General features: G+C 33.7%; 1 protein-coding gene across 1 annotated transcript in view; it reads right to left on the reverse strand.

Moving 5' to 3' along the window:
- The window catches only part of LOC127526721 (scavenger receptor cysteine-rich type 1 protein M130-like), a 69,684-nt gene extending 52,283 nt beyond the window's left edge, over positions 1-17,401 (reverse strand). Inside the window, exons 1-3 of the mRNA XM_051923161.1 lie at positions 17,314-17,401; positions 5,879-6,184; positions 699-1,004 (exon numbers count right to left, since the gene is read on the reverse strand). Of these exons, the coding sequence (XP_051779121.1) occupies positions 699-1,004; positions 5,879-6,184; positions 17,314-17,377 (676 nt within the window). The 5' untranslated portion in view covers positions 17,378-17,401. The remainder of the gene's footprint in view (positions 1-698; positions 1,005-5,878; positions 6,185-17,313) is intronic.
- Positions 17,402-20,287: the final 2,886 nt, after the last annotated feature.

Raw genomic sequence — 20,287 nt, forward strand, 5'->3', positions numbered from 1 at the left:
GATACTAATTTCGCAGACACATGTCTACCATTACCACAGACAAATGATATAACTACAATACCAGTAACAAATAATAAAAAGAACAACAGTCATTACATTTAAGAACAGAAAATATATACAACAAATATTCATGCACTTGTCAGAATAAGCAGCTGTTAAGAGGTTCCATGGTCTTTGGATAAAATATGTTTTTGAATTGAGTGGGTCTAGTGCTAATGTCCTGTGTTTTTTTTTTTGCCAGAATGAATAAGGAAGAGAAGTGATTTGCTCTTCTAGATCAGCTTGTGAAATATATTTCCTGAAGAAGAGAAAGCTGAGTGCTAGTAATGTTCTGTGCTGACTTCACTACCTTGTGTGGTGATTTGCAATCCCAAGCTGAAGTAGCACAATTTCAGGATATGATGCACACAGTGAGTACATTATGTGTCTGTAGAAACTGGTGTGCATGGATTGGTACATTTGTTTTTTCTTCAGATGTCAGAGGAAATACATTTTTGTTCACCTTCATAACAATTGCTAGGTAAGTTCTTGCTAGGTGAAGCTTAATATTCTAACAGTATACAATTTTAAAAATAAAAGAAGGTTAAATGTTTAAGCAAAGCAGAAAAAAGTAATGAAAAGGAGGAAATAAAAGTGAAGGTTCTAAAAGAGGATTATATGCAGAAAAATATTTTAATTATATTATTCAGTCAACTTACCATAACAGTCAATTTTAACAACTTTTTCGCATTCATCATTTGAATGTTTTTTCTGCAGTCTTTGACAAAAAGACAACTTATCTTCACTCCCATCACACTTGAACTCTTCTGTCCACTTTTGCCTTCCATCCTCATCGCTGTAGTCTGTAACCTGGACACCTTGTGAAACTCCACAGCCAAGCTCTCTACACACCACATCAGCGGCTGAGGATTCAAAATTCTCAGAACAAACAGGACCTTTTGTTCCATAAAGTCGAACCTCCAAGAGCCCATAACACAGGCCTGAAGGAAAGCTGGCTATATTTCCTGTCAAGACAATTTTTGTTCATTGATAAATTGTGATAATTACCAAGCCCAAATTGTAATTTTTTTGGACATTAACTGTATTTTTAAAAATATTCATTAAAGTACGTTTAAACACACAAACTTCATATCACAGTGAAAACTGATGATGTAAAGTACAACATAAAGTAAATTCTGACATCATTGATGTTTTTTAGTGTGTGCAAAATTAAAAAGTTAATGCAAGGAAATGGAAGTTTATTACATTTTTAGGTGTGTTAGAATATAATCCGCAAAGCACATATTGTGAAAGCTCATGTGTGTCTGCCTGTCTGTCTGTCTGGTCGTCATCAAGAAACAACCAAGCCACCAGTGGACCAGTTTTGTTGAAATGTGCTATGCTTATTCTTCAAAGAAATTTGTCAAGACAGTTCAATTTCCATTCAGATATCTCGAACAGATCAAGCTGTAAGAAGTTTTAAAATTTCTAAATTTCCTAGTGAAAAGCATTGGTGACTTTGCAAAGTCGCCTATCTTAAAACAGAGTAATGTTCTGTTTGACTTCAACTAGAAATTGGTTAACTATTTTAATTTCATCTTGAAAATTCTTGCTTAAATTTGTACATTTTCCTATTTAACTCATCTGAATGCCACTTGGATGTCCAATGCAAGTCAGTCAAATTCCAGGCAGAACACATGCACATGCAAACAGCTCACACAGAAAAGAAAAGAATTAACATTACCAGCCTGCAGCTAAATGGTGTTTGAACTAATGAATAGTATGGGAAAGGCAGTGACAGGTTACAGACTACAGTGATTGAGTGACTTGTTTTTCTCGTCATACACATTTCATTGTATGTTGACTCTGTGTTAACCTATATTTGACAAAAAAATCTAAACCTAAACACAGGACAGGATTAAAAATGCATAGTGGTGTCAGAAGTTGGGTGCCTTCAATGATATTAGCCTCTGGTCTCTGGTGCCCAGGCCCTGATTTTTCAGTCCAAGATATACACAACAATCGGATCAAGCCCCTGACCTTCTTACCTATTGTGTAACATTTGTATTCTTTTTATACAATAAATCAGTTCCTTTCCTGTAATCACTTATTTATATCATATTAATGAATTACAGTGATCCCCTCCTATCGTGGAAGTTACATTCCAGACCCATCAGCAATAGGTGAAAATCTGCGATATAGAAAGACCATGTAAATAAATATTTTTTTTTGTAGTTTAAGCCTTAAAATACCCCTCCCACACACTTTAAACACATGTAAACTTATTAAAACACACTTTGTAAACACATATGATATGTGAATGTCGGGCTAAGGATATGAGTAACATCTCTCTATTATAAAATATTTTAATGTCATGCAAGACAATGCAGTGAGACAGAAGGACATCTGCTGTACAGGCTTTTAAATGATTGACACGCAGAGCGACAAGCAGAACAAGCATCTTGGCAGAAGTAGCACAAAGCCAGCACAAAGTCCACTTCTCCTTAGCGTGCATTCAGCTCCTTCCCCCCTTCAATAATAATAGTATTAATAAATCCGTGATGTAGCGGGGGCATGATAGCTGAACTGCGATATAATGGGGGATCACTGTACTTTGTTTTAACTAATATTACTAGCTAGTTGGGGAACTTAATTCAGTTCCTTTTATCCTTTCACAGGTTAATATAGATGCTGATTTTATGGGCAGTTTGTATTAATAGATATTTTCCAGTTGCTAATTATTGCATTATACTCTACTGGGTGTACATTCAAAAACATTATGTTTAAGAAAATACAACAACAATTAGTCACAAACCCTCCATCACTAACACACATCAATCGATGCCATTCACATCACTTGAAATGTAATCTGCTGTGTGTGAAAGCTAATGAGCCACCACAAGCCTATTTGTACTAACACATGTAATTGCATTCTATTATTATCACATTTCAATATGAGTATTCATTACAAAATTATTTAATTAACAAAAAATGTAATAACTGACTCTTGGCTGAAGTAAATAAAAAATATGCAATGCTCCAATTATCATATCGGTTGATTTAATCATCAAACACACCTTAACGTTAATCTATGCATACATTGTCTAACTTGTTTAAGTACTACTTTGTCTTAACTGGCATGCAATTGTTTTACCTGCGGCACTGTCCATTTTCATCATAGAATTTGCCTGTTTTTCATTAAAGAAAAGATAAAAACAATTTTCTAATGCATTTCAAAGATAACTGTTTTACATAATACTGTAGCGTCTAGGAATTGCATGCAAGTGTGTCTGTAATTTTATTTGATTATTTTTTTAATCCCAGTAAACCGGTGTAACTAAACTTTCTTTGCTTTTACAATTAAACGTGTTAACCTTTTAGACTGTCGGTTTTAGCAAAGAAAAATGAAATTCTCATTCTACAAGGGGTTTGTCTTGCTTTTGTGTTTAATTCTTTCAATGCTTTGGCATGGTTTTTTAGCCTACTTTTTACAAGATTTTTTTAAAATACCTGTACTAACACTACATGCAAGTTTAATGAAATTAATAAAATGTTTCTAGTTGTTTAGGAATTGCATTTTTTAGCATATAATATTCTTAATATAACTTAATTAGCCAGATTTGCCATATCTGCCTGAACTATGATCTACTTTTTTGTTACTCTGAACTTGTAATTCTTTTTCATGATTTAATGGTATGAGTAACACACACTCTACAGTGTTAAGCTCTCATTACATTCAGGACAGTATTCTGCTTCTTTCTAGTGGATGAAATAACATCAGGCTTCAAAAAAGCATGAGTATTTCTATGCGTTTTGCCAGTCTAAGGTAACTCATCAATATTCTTGAGTAGGGTGGAGCTTTCAACCAAACCACAATGGTGTGTAAATGAGAAGCTGTAAAGTTATTTTTACAATAAACTGAAACAACCATTAGTTGAATTAAGAGATGCTAATGACAATGTGAATTTGTCATCAGACATTGACACAGATAGTGAAGCTGATGCATATGGCACTGTGCATATGGCATCAACCGAACTGCTGTGATATTCCTGCTGTTATCATGTAACACTGCCTCAGGCCACATGCAACCCTGAACTGGATTATATGTGTTGACGGATGGGTGAAAACAAACAGAATGAATTAGTAATTTGACCTTAGTTCTTTTACCTTTCCTATCCAGACATTGCTTAAATGTATTAATCCATAGTAAACATATCATTGAATGACATATGATCCATTGTATTATAATTAATTGAAGATATATCTATATTTTTGAACTCAGAGTCCAAATCTCATCATCTTACTGTGTGTATGCAGTTTTCGTGTTATGAAAAAGAAGCAGTGATTGACTGATTGATTGGCAAAATAAGGCTGAGAAAATTATGTCTGACAAGTGTTTTTAGTTGTCCAGTTAATTGTATCTATTAGAAGTAACAACTGGACTTGCTTTCTTGAAGATACTTCACTTGAAAATGGCTGGATTTAAGAGGGTTAAAAAAGCCATTTAAAAAAATTTGGAACAACTATCCTTAAATGAAGCAGGAAAACTCTAGACAGTTTTACAGTAGTTCATACCTTCATTCATGTGATTGTCACATAATGTAAATTCACACCAGCCTCTTCCAATTCTTGGATTATGGTAAATTATTGAATTGCCCATTAGAGTTTAAATGCCAGGGAATTTTCCTCCCATTCTGCTGAACTGAAAAAGCCACTCAGATGAAATGTCTTCAGGAATACTCAGTGTGACCAGTTGTATTTCATTTACTACTAATTGACACAATGAGAAATTGAGGACTAATGGTAATAACAGATAACACCATGAAGTTTGCATGTCCTACCTTTCCTTCAGGTATTTTGGTTTTCCTACCACATCCCAAAATATGTGTGTGGCAAGTTTGTTGGTATCTCTAAATTGAACTGTGGCAGATAACTGAATGTACCCTGTGATATACTGTCTGTGACCTCCCTCTTCTGTTAGATCCTGTCTTGTACCTAACAATGCTAAAATAAGCTTCTGTTCCAGGCAGTCACTAAATAGGTTCATAAAATGTACAGGTTAATATAAAAAATTTCATGGGGACATCACCCAGTGGTTCATGCCCAACAAATCATGCTTATTAAAAAGTCGTACATACTGTATTTAGACTTCAATAAAGACAAGGCTACAACTGATCAATTATCATAAGATTTATGACCATTTTGTTCATTCTACTTTAAATCATTTATTTCCTAAGCATACATTTTCTCCATTTCATGGTCATGGAGAATCAGAGCCTATTCGACCAGAATTAGGTACATGGCATAGACCATCCTTCAGTGGGGCACCAAGTCCACTACATAGCAAGATGACATGCACATTCTGTACTCATTCATACTGTAACAATTTAGAATTAACAATTTTCCTAGTGTAATGGCAATGTCTTTGTGATGTAGAAGAAAATACTAATCAATAGTAAAAAGTTCTGCAAACACTGGAAGAAAAAGCAAACTTCTCATAATACTCACAAACCTGGAAAATAAACCGAGTTTCTTTTAGCTGACACATAACATTGCTAACTATGGAGCCATGCCACTGGTCCCTCTTTTATTTTGAATTAATCAAAGGAGAAGTGAGTTGAACAATATTATGAGTAAGTCTATTGCTATCATTTATTATTTCTATTTTGAAAGGGTATGGAAAATACTAAATGCTGATAATGTGAGATAAGTAAGGAAATGTAGATTTAATATGTAACAAATAAAAGGCTATGATGTTAAATATTTATAATAAATCTGAATATCTCATTCTTTTTATTGCTGTTTAAAGTAACAAAGATGAAGAAATAACTTATTAAAAAAGAAACAACAGTTCAAAAGAAACTCAGTACATATATAATATAATATATTCTGTTCTTACCAGAGCAATCTTGTCCAGTGTCTTTGTCATGAGTGCAGCTTTCATCAACTTGCTGGTCAGATGTGCATTCAAACAGAGACCTTTCATTTCCATTGCAATTTACTCCAGTTAGCAGGATGATCCCAGACTCATCAGGATCATCATAGGCACGAAGGAAGTCACCACATCCCAGCTCATTGCAAATAACAGCACCATCTTCAAAATACCAATTTTCACCACAAACTGTACCCCAGGTTACATTTTTAAAAACTTCTATTCTTCCTTCACAGCGATTTTTACCATCTACTAACCTCACTCGTTCACCACCTGTCAAGAAGGAAGTAATCACTTATCATTTCATGATGAAAACAGGAAACAGATGTGCATCTAGTAGCATCGTTAATTTGCAGGAAGTATTTTGTGTTCTTTTTTATATCTTTAATTCAGTGAAGTTGATATATATTTGCTAATCTTTTTATAGTGGCAACCATTTGGAGAGATCAAAAGCAAACCACACATTCTCAAACATGACAAGTTTGATTGCCGTTTTCCTGAGATACACCACAGTGTGTTAACATACAAATTGTCAGATCCATTTAATCCAATTCAGAGATAGCAAAATGCATAATTTACATCCAAGTTGAAGATTATGTATAAGTAAATGCAGGACAAATGCTCATTGTGTTAGGCAGTGTGGCCTAGTGATAAAGGAAAGTACTTACTCACTTTATTTATTTATTTATTGATTGATTTATTTGCCAAAAAGGAAAAACACAAATAAGAATTTAGCTGTACATTCACTAAAATAAACACTAGAGTTATATAAAAATGTTTTTTTTAACCAGCATTTGATTTAATTACCCCTTTTATTGCCGTTTTTAATCAAGAATTAAAAAAAACAAAGTTCAAAAAATGTAACACTATTAAGACTTTCTTGTAGCTAGTGTAAATACTGATATTTTATATAAATACTGTGTCCTTTTCATGCAATATTTTATTAATATATTTATTCTGCAGTGTGCTGCTTCATAATTACTTCACTGAAAATTATATTTTCTAAATTAAAGAATACCTGGGACGTTCAAAAAGTTTCTGCACTTATCTTTATCTTTGTTGGAAACGGTGAAGGTGGGAGGAGTAGTAATTGGACATTAAAAAGTTGGTATGACGCTGGGAAAAACTGCATCGCAAAGAATGTAGAAAAGTGATGTAATTTGTTTTTGAAATTCTTAATAAATAGACTTAAAAAAATTGCATAAACATTTTGTAGGTCCCTTGTACCTCATTTCTCCAAAATAAACTGACCAAATTCTAGGAGGAATAATGTAAACAAGCCAATCCAAAATATTACAGTTTTAATATCTAAATTGAATTTTCTAGAAATAAGCTATAAACATATTAACATAAATTAAGAAATTCATGGGAGGTTAGTGCAATTTCTGAAGAAGAGAAGAGATGTGGTTTGTTTTGTTCATTCTTGCAGCTGTTTTCTGATTAAATTGAAAATGCTTAGTAAATATTTAGGTAGGTCAGTGTAAAGAACATTTCAATAATTATTATTAGCAGGAATGGGCTTTTCCGTATCTGCCATCAATACTGAATCTCTAACCTTTGCATTAGTTTTAAAAGATATAAAATACAGTCTTAGTAACTTTATTCAAACAGTCCATAAAGCTCAAATTAGTGTCAAACATCAATCCTAAACTAATCACCTAAATTAATTGAGAGTTTCGGTACTGTCTTAGTGAAACCAACCTACTATAAACTTGACTTCTATTATTATCATTAAGGTTTGAAGTGTTGGTTGCCATTCTACAACAGTTCATTAAAATACAGAGCCATTTATTTTTATTATTATTATTAAGCTTCTTTGAGTCATAAATTTGTCTTCAGATAAAAAAGGGAAATGATGTTTTGTCTCCCAGCTGTTTGCCCAGGGGATAATAGTTATATTAAAAAAGGGCTGGAACCAAAACGGAACCCTGAGGCACACCACAGATGACCAGAATTACAGAAGTAGAAGCTCTACCTATAGGAACTGGACACTGACCTTCAGAAAGGTAAGATATAATGCAATGATTCATGCCCAGGCTTTAAGGCAGTTATCCAACATAGTATGATCAATATAATAACAAATGGAGTAAAATCCAGAAGATTAAGAAGAATTACATCTGTCATCAAGTGAATGCCATTAGTTGCTCTTATCAATGTTATTTCAAAGGTGTGTTGATTGACCAGAATGGAATGTTTCAAATGTTGATTAGAAGTATTTTAGAAGTAATACAAGTCTAGATGTGAACAGGCCATTCAATCCAAAAAAGCTCATCAGTCCAATCCACTTAAGTCTTGTAAAATAACATCAAGCCTAGTTTTGAAAGTCCCTAAAGTCCTACTATCTACCAAACTATGTACCTACCACACTATTCCAAAGTGTCTATAATTCTCCGTGTGAAGAAAAACTTCATAATGTGTGTGTGAAGTTTACCCTTATGCTTTATTCAGCTTTACTCAGCTATTTATATTGTAACCTAAATCATTTCTCTGTCTCCTTATGATACTTTTAGCTTTAGATCAGTAAAGTTTATGTCCATGTCCTTATACTGTCTCCAAGATGGGAAATTATTTTTATTGTTTTTCTCCTTTCTATTTTTTGTAGGTTTTGGTTTTGTGTTTGATACTGTAACCATATAATGGTGCATAGTGTTAGTGACATTAAATACAAATTAATTTCATGAGTGTAACTCTATTTCATGTCCAGTTCAGCTGGGTAAGGCACCCACCTTCTATAACCTTTAACTAGATAATTAGGATTGAAAATGAATGGATGGTTTTAATGAAAGCAACCCTGATGTAACTTCGGGATAAGACATTAAAAGTTCATGAGTGAGTAATGCAAGGCTGTGACTCCTACTGTATAGAGAATTGCATTTCTTACAAAATTCCCAATTAAAAATTGCCATGGCAAATAAGCATAAATCAACTAAATAATTAGGAGACACTTAAACAAGAAGACCTAAAGCAGATGTTTAAATTTACAACACAAAATAAAAAAAACACACAAATGAAACTTTTTTTTAATTTTGTTTTGTTTGCTGACATTTATGTATCTGGTAAAAACATTTTTAATTGTCTGATTTTTGTGTAAACCATTATTTGAAAATGGAATTATATACAATATTTTGACTCTACTGAATTATTAGCTAGTATCACAAAGAAACAAACAGGATTAAGATAAGAGAAACCTAAAACAGTAAATATGAAAAAAAAACAAACTTGAATGTTTTGATCAGTGACCTGACTTGCACTAGAAGGCTACTTCAACTATGAAATGATCCATATTATTGTGAGCAGGGTTGGGCTGTTCCACAAAACAGGTACCAGGAGTTATGTATTCAGAATACAAAAGTGAGTATTCAGGATTCAGCTTGCATTATGTTTCTAAATATGTATTCAAGAATACAGTTACTTGATGAATACTTTCAAACTGTATCTCCTAAAAAAATCACATTCGGCTGGCCCTCCATATCCATGGATTTATTTAAATGCAGATTGAAAATATGAAAAATAAATTCCAGAAAGTTTCAAAAAGCAAAACCTGAATTTGCTGTGCACTGAGCACTACAATGAATCTGCGTGAATGAAGCGATGGATATATTCTACTGTAGCTTCCTGGGATTTCACATATTCTCAGTCTCTCCCCAGCACTCATTGTTTGAGCATTGTTCGTCACACATGTTATTCATTCCCTACTTGTGTTGTGTGTGTAGCTGGTTAAATTAAAGTTCAAGCATTGGGAGATGGGGTTCTGGATGTTTTCTATTATGATGCCTAGCACTTGCTCTCTGCCTCTCATGCTGGCTGCAGCAGTGCAGTAGGATGCAAAACGGTTTGTGAAATAGCGCTGACTCTGGCAGTTTCTCTTTGCTTTTTAGGTGAGCTAAACTCTTTCGTATATCTTATTCTCTTTACCCTGTTTTCTAAAAGTGTTTTTTGTTACTTTATATTTGTCTGTGCTTTAATGAGGAGCAGTTAAGTAATTATCTGATGTTTTAAACAGCAGCGCTATTGATTCAGAGGAAACATAAAATGGTTTGCAACTCACTGCTGATTCTGGCTATTCTATTTGCTATTTTGCCTCATCAGCCTAATTGCATGTTAAAATGTGCAATGAAGCTAAATTGACATTTGAATGGTGATCTGTGATTGATTTTATTTGACCAAATAAAACATAATTACACAATACAGAGCACATCATCTGGGCCCTCATATATAAATGGTGCTTACATACAAAAATGTTGTGTACGCCTGTTTCCACGCTCACATCTAGATGTGTAAAAACTAAACTTGCTGTAAAGCCATACACATTTGCACAGCAACCTGACAGCATGTGTACACATATTTCTGCTCGGTTTTGCAAACAGGTGGCACCCAGTGTCAAAGCAGTGCTGTTTCTGTGTGATTTCCCTTTCTTTTTAATATTCATATCCAAGACTTGGGCTGTATTAAATACAATGAAATTAACTGCACATCATTTACAAATTTAAGGCACTTGATCATAATCATTCTGTAACAATATAATGGTGCACCAAATGGCCAAACTATTTCAACTACCATGACAGCTATAGCATTGATGGCAGACATCACACATAGAAGAATTAGAAGAGTGCGTATTTAAAGATCATACTGATTTCTTGTGAAATGATGACTGGCTTCTAAGTTGATTTAAATGTCCAAGAGCTATCCTCCTACTAAGATGTATACTTCATATCATTTTTATGATGATATGCATTAAAGTATGTATTTTACATTTTACAGATAAATTGTTAACTTGATATATGTAATGTATACTGTTAATAATTAAACATGTGGGGTGCATGGTGGCACAACAGAAGCATGGCTGCTTTGCAGTAAGGGGGTCGTTTCCCAGATGTCCCCTGCCTGGAGTTTGTATGTTATTCTGGTAGATTTCCTCTGTATGTTTTGATTTCCTTCCATAGGCATGCAGGTTACGGGATTTGGAGAATTGATAAATTGATGCTGCTAGTGTACACATGTGCTTGTATTCACCCTCTGATGAGCTGGCTTTCTGTCCAGGGATTGTTTCTGCCTTGCACTTGATGTTTGCTGGGACTGTCGTTACCCTGGATGGATGGATTGAATAATAAAAATGTATAACAAAGATTTTTCATTGTTCCTTAAAAGTTTTGAAGAATCAGTGTTGTAAGCTTACAGCTGGTTTTACATTTATTACAGATGCTTATTGTGTGGTAATTGGTTATGTGGAAAAAGAAAATGGAAGGGGTTTAGTATGTTTAACAGAGACAATACTGCTGAAATAGATTATTCCATCCAGGGTCGCTGGAAAGGACAGCAACCATGTTAACAAAGGTGTAACACAGTAACAATTAAACAGACCAGTTTGTACTTGTGTCACAAAAAACAATCTCAAACAAACATTCATAACTACCACTTTGACCAACAGTGTAAAAAAGTAAAACCTTTGAAAATCACTTAGTGCTGGGGAAATTTCTGAAAACTAGAAGCTAAAAGATTTTATCCAAGTGTATAAAAAGATGATCAGGCAGATCCAACTAACTTTAGGCCAGTAAGCTTGAAATACATCACAGGCAAATTAATGGAAACAATAATTAAGGAAAAGAATGAGCATCATATGGAAAAAACAGGCCTTTTGGCAAGCAATCAGCATTGAGTCAAATCAGAAAGATCATGTGATTATGATGTGATTACCTTGATTTTCAGAAAGATCTTTGTAAACTCCACATGAAACGATAGTTATTAAATGAATCAAAGTGAGAATCGAAGTTGCTTTGTGAAGTAGGGAGAAAAATTGACTTAAGCACCTTAAACAAAAAGTTGTGATGTGGGAAAAGTTTTCAGAATTAGATAGTGTTAAAAATGGTCTCCCTCGGGATCAGTGTTCCTTTAAATATATACTGTATATATAACTTTTTAAAATAACTTCTTTACAACAAATGGAAACTTCTTAAGAGTAAATTTTGCATAGAAAAGTTTTCTTTAATCACAGAACTATAAACACACAGAATAAATTACTAAATAGTATAGTAGATAGTAAGGCTTCAGGAACCTTTAGGGATCTTCAAAACTCAACTCTATTCAACTAGGTGAACAGGTTTTCTCACCTAAGTTGTTGTACTGTTCTAATGTTTTTAAAACATTAATTATACTGTTTAACTTACCATTGAATGCTGCAAAAATTGAGGACAATTTCATACAAAAATAATAACAACTAGAAAATATACAGTAATAGGTCTACTCAAATGATTAATAAGTAAATTAGGAGAAAAAGTACATGCATGAGAAGCTTGTTCTACTGTATAGTAAACGTTTGATAAATAATTCTAAGCTTAACCAGGGATTATGAAGGCATAGAATTGAGTGTTTATTTAATTATTATTTGGATTTTTAGTAATTAGTTACAGGATTTTCACAAAAACAAAACACTGACCCCATAGTAAATTTAGTGTTAAATGCCAATAGAGTGTTTTAAGAGCATTGCTGTTAATGCAAAAGATACTATTAAGAATTTCTTCTGTATATTAGTATTAAGAAAAGGGTCAATGTGCAAGCTACAGAAGTTTGAGAATGAGCTAAATATGGCCATCTGCGCCTTTTAGAGATACAGTTCTTTACAACACATCATGTGATTGCAGTCTTTCTACCCAGCTGCTCTTCATCTGAGTATCTAGAGCTGTGCTAACTTTAGGCAGCCACAGTTTTCTAGCAGGGCTAGTTTTTGTGTACACTTACTATGTACACAGTACTATGCTACTTCACCTCTCTAATTTACATTTTGTTCCCTATTGCATATTATCATTTTACTTTCTAATTACTCAGATATTAACAATGACCTTTGGCAGGTTGCCTGCTGAATAAAGAATAATTATGGTTATTGATCAATCCATAGGCTGAACCTAATTAATCCAAGGTCAAGGTTCTGGAGAATCAAATTCTTCTGTCTAATGGAGGGAACCAAACCTGGATGAGGAATACACAGACACTCACAACAGGCAACTTCGGATTTCAGTGGAAACCCAGATAAAAATGCATCAAGGCAGAGACAGCACATGCAAACTTCTCACAGACAAGTCTAGGATTCAGACCTGGTTTTCTGAAACTGTAAGTCAGAAGATATTGGAACGTCACAATCATATAGAAAAATGAAATAATCTGCTTTGTTTTCTTCAATTTTTAACAAATGAATAGATTAATAAATTTCTGGTAGCTTTTGGGTATATTGAAGAAATATTATGAAAATATTATAAATGATGTGGAGATTGCTCAGAGCAGAGTGCTGCAAAAATTAAAATGTTTAAACAAAGACTGGGCAACATATGCAGAAGTGCACTATATATATATATATATATATATATATATATATATACACAGTTATATGAAAAAGTTTGGGACCCCTATTAATTCTTTGGATTTTTGTTTATCATTGGCTGAGCTTTCAAAGTAGCAACTTCCTTTTAATATATGACATGCCTTATGGAAACAGTAGGATTCAGCAGTGACATTAAGTTTAGAAAAACAGAAAATATGCAATATGCATCATAACAAAATTAGACAGGTGCATAAATTTGGGCACCCCAACAGAGATATTACATCAATACTTAGTTGAGCCTCCTTTTGCAAATATAACGGCCTCTAGACGCCTCCTATAGCCTTTGATGAGTGTCTGGATTCTGGATGGAGGTATTTTTGACCATTCTTCCATACAAAATCTCTCCAGTTCAGTTAAATTTGATGGCTGCTCAGCATGGACAGCCTGCTTCAAATCATCCCATAGATTTTCAATGATATTCAAGTCAGGGGACTGTAACGGCCATTCCAAAACATTGTACTTCTCCCTCTGCATGAATGCCTTTGTAGATTTCCAACTGTGTTTTGGGTCATTGTCTTGTTGGAATATCCAACCCCTGCGTAACTTCAACTTTGTGACTGTTGCTTGAACATTATCCTGAAGAATTTGTTGATATTGGATTGAATTCATCCAACCCTCGACTTTAACAAGGGCCCCAGTCCCTGAACTAGCCACACAGCCCCACAGCATGATGGAACCTCCACCAAATTTGACAGTAGGTAGCAGGTATTTTCTTGGAATGCTGTGTTCTTCTTCCGCAATGCAAAGCGCTTTTTGTTATGACCAAATAACTCAATTTTTGTCTCATCAGTCCAAAGCACTTTGTTCCAAAATGAATCTGGCTTGTCTAAATGAGCACTTGCATACAACAAGCGACTCTGTTTATGGCATGAGTGCAGAAAGGGCTTCTTTCTCATCACCCTGCCATACAGATGTTTTTTGTGCAAATTGCACTGAATTGTAGAACGATGCACAGATACACCATCTGCAGCAAGATGTTCTTGCAGGTCTTTGGAGGTGATCTGTGGGTTGTCTGTAACTGTTCTCACAATCCTGCGGATATGCTGCTCCTGTATTTTTCTTGGTCTGCCAGACCTGCTGGGTTTAACAGCAACTGTGCCTGTGGCCTTCCATTTCCTGATGACATTCCTTACAGTTGAAACTGACAGTTTAAACCTCTGAGATAGCTTTTTGTAGCCTTCCCCTAAACCGTGAGACTGAACAATCTTTGTTTTCAGATCTTTTGAGAGTTGCAATTGACCACCTTAAATACCTTTATATCTCATGATTGGACACACCTGTCTATGATGTTCAAGGCTTAATGAGCTAATCCAACCAATTTGGTGTTGCAATAATCAGTATTGAGCAGTGACAGGCATTCAAATCAGCAAAACTACAAGGGGACCCAAATTTTTGCCCAGCCAGTTTTTCACATTTGATTTAATTTCATATAACTAAATACTGCTTCACTAAAAATCTTTGTTCGCAAAACACCGCAGTACTCAGATGTTCCTAGGAAATGAAAGACATACCACTGTTATCTTTTTTGTTGAAAGTACAGTAAATTATTAAGCAGCCTGAGAGGGGTTCCCAAACTTCTTCATATGACTGTATATATATATGTATATATATATATATATATATATATGTATATATATATATATATATATATATATATAAAGATATATATATATATATATATATATATATATATATATATATATATGATTTTTTCAAAAGCTGCTGAATACTGGGAAAGCATTGTTCCAGGTCATAACAACATGGTTTGACCAGCCCTGGTAGCTGTAGAGAAGTTAGCTTAATGTGCATCACTGAGAAGTTAGTTGAAATAATTATAAAAGGCAATACAGGGGGGTAAAGTGTATGAAAGGATACTCATTTTAGGATTAGATAGGGAATATAATATTGCTTTAGGAGGCAAAAAAAATGATCAAAATGAAAATTATACAAACATATGTTGTTTTAAAAAAAGCTTTTGATAAGGTACTTAACAGGAATATAGTCATCAGACTGAAAGAAGGGGTGCATTTTGTACAGATGCGTGTAAAACTGACGTGTATAACGCACATAAAATAACAGGTTATAGAATGGTGTATTTTTTCACAATCATTTGAGGCAAAGATCAGTAGTATGGTTGCATATCTTTTTTAAAAGAATTTGTAAATGGTTAAGATTAGAATGAATCTATCATCCATCCATCCATCCATTTTCCAACCCGCTTATGTAAGTTAAAATTGCAAGTAACAATCTGGTTCATTAGCTTTAACATTTTGCCAGAAAAATCCAGACAAAAGAATTTCACAAAACTTAAAATATATTATGAAAATGAAAGCTGAAGTAAATATATACAAAGTCTTCTACTTTTAAAGTGCAAATGTTTGAAACAATTTCACAATGAAATGTTTGAAGCTTAAATTATGAATTTTGAAAACTTAGGAGTCTTACTGGACTTGATCAAAGAGCATAAAGAAACAACTAAAAATACAGTTAGGATGTTAGTTTATTAACAGTTGGGCCTATTCAATTCATAAATGTTCTTTTTATACAGTATTTGAGTTAATCTTCACTTTAATTTTGTTAGTTCTCTTTTACAATATAAAATTACTTGGAGTTGAAACTTATCCAAGATGCTAAAAGGCGTAAGGCCTGGGGCAGATTCAGATATGACATTTATTTCGTATTAATATCTGATTTATGCCAATATCAAAGATAAGCAAACGTGCTTATGATGATATGATATTTTTATTTTTGTTTCTAACTTTGTGGATGTCATGAATTTTTTCAAGATTTGACAGCCCTAGAAATACTTTTATGGGAAAAAGTACTATTGATTTACGCTTCAGCTTAGTACTATGAATAATGATTTAAATAAGTATCTATCTATCTATCTATCTATCTAGTTTTTTGTTTTTTTTTGATTTTTCTGTCCTCCCAGGCCATCGGACCTTACTTTTATTGTATGTTAATTAGTGTTCCCTTATTTTAATTTTTATTTATTTTGTCTTTATTCTCTTTCTTCATCATGCAAAGCACTTTGAGCTACATTGGTTGTATGAAAATGTGCTATAAAAATAAATGTTGTTGTTGTTGTTGTAAACATGTTTTTAAATATATTTTGTACATTTTCCAGATTAATTTAGACTAATATTTATTAACCACCACATAAAAATATATCCAAATGTTTTAAGTCATGTCAGATCATGACAAAGAAATTGTGCATAATTTTACTTTTAAAAGTGTCAAACATTTAAAGTCTTGTATACTGTAAATGCAAAAAATAAATAAATAAAAAATTTAAGAGAAATTTATGTACTAGCAGAATTGGACTTATTTAACTTTATTCACATAAACTAAATAATTAACTTTATCCTTCACCTTGACTCACTTGACATATTTTTAATGTACTAAATGAAAGTGGGTTGTGTATATCTTTATAAATGTATGTATGATTAATCTTTTGGACAGCAAAAAAACACATAAATAAAAAGTATTAATTAAATGTTTTTTTCTATGTAAAAACACAGATAATATAAAGCAATCTAAAAATTCCAATTTATTTCTTAAAAATACCAAACACTGTATTAAAAATCTTGAATTCAAAAACTGATCATTCCCATTCAGTTATTTTTACGTTTTCCAAATAGATGTATTAGGATAAACTATAACAATTTTACAAGGTTAGTTATGCATTATTTAAAAATAACACTCATGGTCAAAACACATGTTAAATGCACTAAACTGTTAGTAGCTTTGCCTTTTGATTATAATTATCAAAATAAACTTATTCGTATGCAAATGTTATTACAGAAAAATTTAACTGTGTATAACTTACAATAATAAAGCTTTGGAAAATTATTTAAAAAGGATCGCAATATACCAAATGTGAATGAAAGTACAAGATTACCAGTTACTATATGTACAGTAATTTGTTAAATGAAACAAGCAATTGCTTTTTAAATACATTTTAAAAATCTAAATAGTGTAAAGTAAAAAATAAAAAATAAAAAGTAAAACTATCAGTCTGACTTACCTGCTTGTTTGTTTAAAATCAAGGCAATACAACCAAAGAGATATGCAGCAGTGATGCCTGCCATTCTGCCTTGACACTCGCTGCACCAAGACACCTACTGAGTTTGATAATTATGAGGAAACCAAGGTCTGATATAACTCGCCAGTCACTGATAAGCAGCCTCAGAATTTTGGCTCACCAATGTAAAGAACTCTTACCAGCTGTATATGGATAAAGTCTGTTTTTGTTCAAATTTAACCAATTAAATATTGCTAAAAGTACTTTCTCCATATATGACATGGCTTTGTCTGTGCAAGCTGCTTTCAAAACTGCATTTTTGTCTTCTAAGAAGATAAGTGTATTATTGCATACCAATACTCTTTTAGCTGCTCTCACATTAAGTACTGATAAAATTGTTAATATATGTAGTTATTTTGGTATTAATTTTTTTAAAAAAAGGTGGTGGTGGCACACTAAATAGCATTAGTACTTTCCTGGATTCATCTTCTGAATCCAGAAATTATCTTTGTGAAGTTTACATGTTCCATGCATGTTTGTGTGGGTTTTGTTCTCCCTAGATATGTACCGGTTAGGCTATCTGGGTATTTGAATTTGTCTCAAGTGTGAATGTGAGTGTGGGAGTGCATGAGTGTGCAGTGAGATGGACTAGCACCCTGATCCGTGTTGTTTCTTGCTGGAGCACTCAGAGGAAAAGCCACAAAGACACAGGGAGCAGGAAGCACCCAAGACGTAAACCCCAGGGGTTTGTGTTATGGAGAATTCATTTAGTTATTACTTTTCATTTTTGGCCTAGTTTTGACTTAGTTATTAATTTTTCAAATTTTGTTTTTACTGTTCATGGGCACTGCCATTTTCATGCTCCTTTGCCATTATCTGATGACCCATTGCCAGGGCTTTCTGAGATTACAGTTAAATGCCAAAACAAACTGCTAGTACCTTCTTTAGCCTCTGACTTTTAGGATTTGAAATTCTACAAGGTTCCTTTATTTTGAATTTGGGATTATGTTTTGGGGTTTGACTAAAGATACAAGAAGAATTTTGTTTTGAATTTAGCAAAGGTCAGTGAACTACAAGTGTATCTAGTCATTAGAATTTGGTTCCAGATTTTTAGTCTCCCTTTTATTTTTGTTCTCATTCCCAGTCCCTGTCTCATAAAATACTTGCTGTTGTTCTGCATCTGTACACATTCACTGTCATTAAATCATCCACTTGCAAAGATTACCCACAGCTAATAGCAACTTTTTGATATTAACACCATCATCTCCATTAACTTTCATTGCAGAGTGCCTGAATAGCATTAAATTGTAACAAATTATTTACACTCGTTTAAAGAGAAGATTAGGCCAATTAAACTGCAATTTTTACCCAGAGAAAAAAATCCTCTGATGAAGAGTGAAATGACAGAGAAAGAAAAATGAAAGGCACATTAGTGGCCAGAATCGAAGACGGAGAATCAGAAACAAAAGACGAGTTAAAAAGAAACAGAAGAAAAGTCTCAGAACTTGTGGAGAAATTTACCAAGAGCAGTGGAGGAGCAAACCTGACAGAGTGGATCGAAGGAGATTCTCATATCTAAGCACTTGCATAGGTATTCTAGAGCCGGTGGACAATTTAGAACTAGGTGTGTTAGTAGCTGGTATTTTATGGTTAAGAAATAATACTTTTCAAAAAAGAATTCCAGGTACACCGGGGTGTGATTAGTAGGCTGAACAGCAACAAGTCCTTCTTCCTTTTTCACCCATAGACAAAAAGATGAAGACCCAGAAGAAGACTCTTGATTCTGACCTTAACTCCCCTTCTGCCTCTAATGTTATAAAATCAGCCTTGAACAGGAATCAGCTGTTACAGGATAGACCAGCAACTGAAGAGGGAAGAACTAATAAAGTATCTATCTATCTATCTATCTATTAAGAGTGAATTTTTCATTTCTTTATAAATGACCTTTATATCTAGCATAATTTAAAGGGTAATATATTGGGTTACAGAGTTTGCATTTTCTCCCCGTGTCGGTGTGGGTTTCCTCCCACAGTCCAAAGACATGCAGGTTAGGTGCATTGGCTATCATAAATTGTCCCTAGTGTGTGTGCTTGGTGTGTGTGCCCTGTCCGGGGTTTGTTCCTGCCTTGTGCCCTGTGCTGGCTGGGATTGGCTCCAGCAGACCCCTGTGACCCTGTGTTCGGATTCAGCGGGTTGGACAATGACTGACTGACTGACTAAACTGGGTTACATGCAAATTGAGAATATTTCATTCTGGAAGCTGTACAGGCAGCAGGGTTTTTATGGAAGCTTAATGTACTCTCTCTGTTTATCTTGCTGATTTTGAAGTTATTTTACTAGTTACTAGTTTTGGTTAATGTTATGATTAGATGTGATCTGGCTTATCACTGAAAGTAGCCAGAAGAAATTGTGTAGACAGATGTTAAATTTACAAATTATATGCTGCTGTCATCTTAAACCCGGTGCAAGGTTGTCCCGGCTGCATTTCAGACAAGTTACAAACTTGGACGAAGTCTAAGGGAGAGTGCAGAAGTTCTTAAGGCTACCTTACATCTACAACTGATAACATAAAAGACACTGAGAAATGAAAAGTGGGGGTGAATTAAATGTTCCTGTAATCAGGTACTAGAACTGTAATGCCGAGTGACTAAGCAGCTCTGCTTCACCATAATGGTGGAGCTGTTCATTTGAAGATAAAGGGGGCAAAGAGCTATAAATGAACACTGACAAGTTTGAAGTTTACAACAATCAAACACACAACTTTTTTTAAAATGTTCGTTTTAAACTGGTAAACTATTTATTTGTTAATATAAGTCTGGTATGTTTTACAAAGTGTTGTCATCTTTAGTTCAGTAATTAATTGCAATGTGGCAACTTATACGAGAATTGAAACAATTTCAGATACTCCAGCATCCACATCATAGGGTAACCTGACTTGGCCCAAGCAGATTGACACCTGTGTGAAGAAGGCAACATC

Source organism: Erpetoichthys calabaricus, chromosome 2, assembly GCF_900747795.2.
Source record: "Erpetoichthys calabaricus chromosome 2, fErpCal1.3, whole genome shotgun sequence".
Taxonomy (NCBI): Eukaryota; Metazoa; Chordata; class Cladistia; order Polypteriformes; family Polypteridae; genus Erpetoichthys; species Erpetoichthys calabaricus.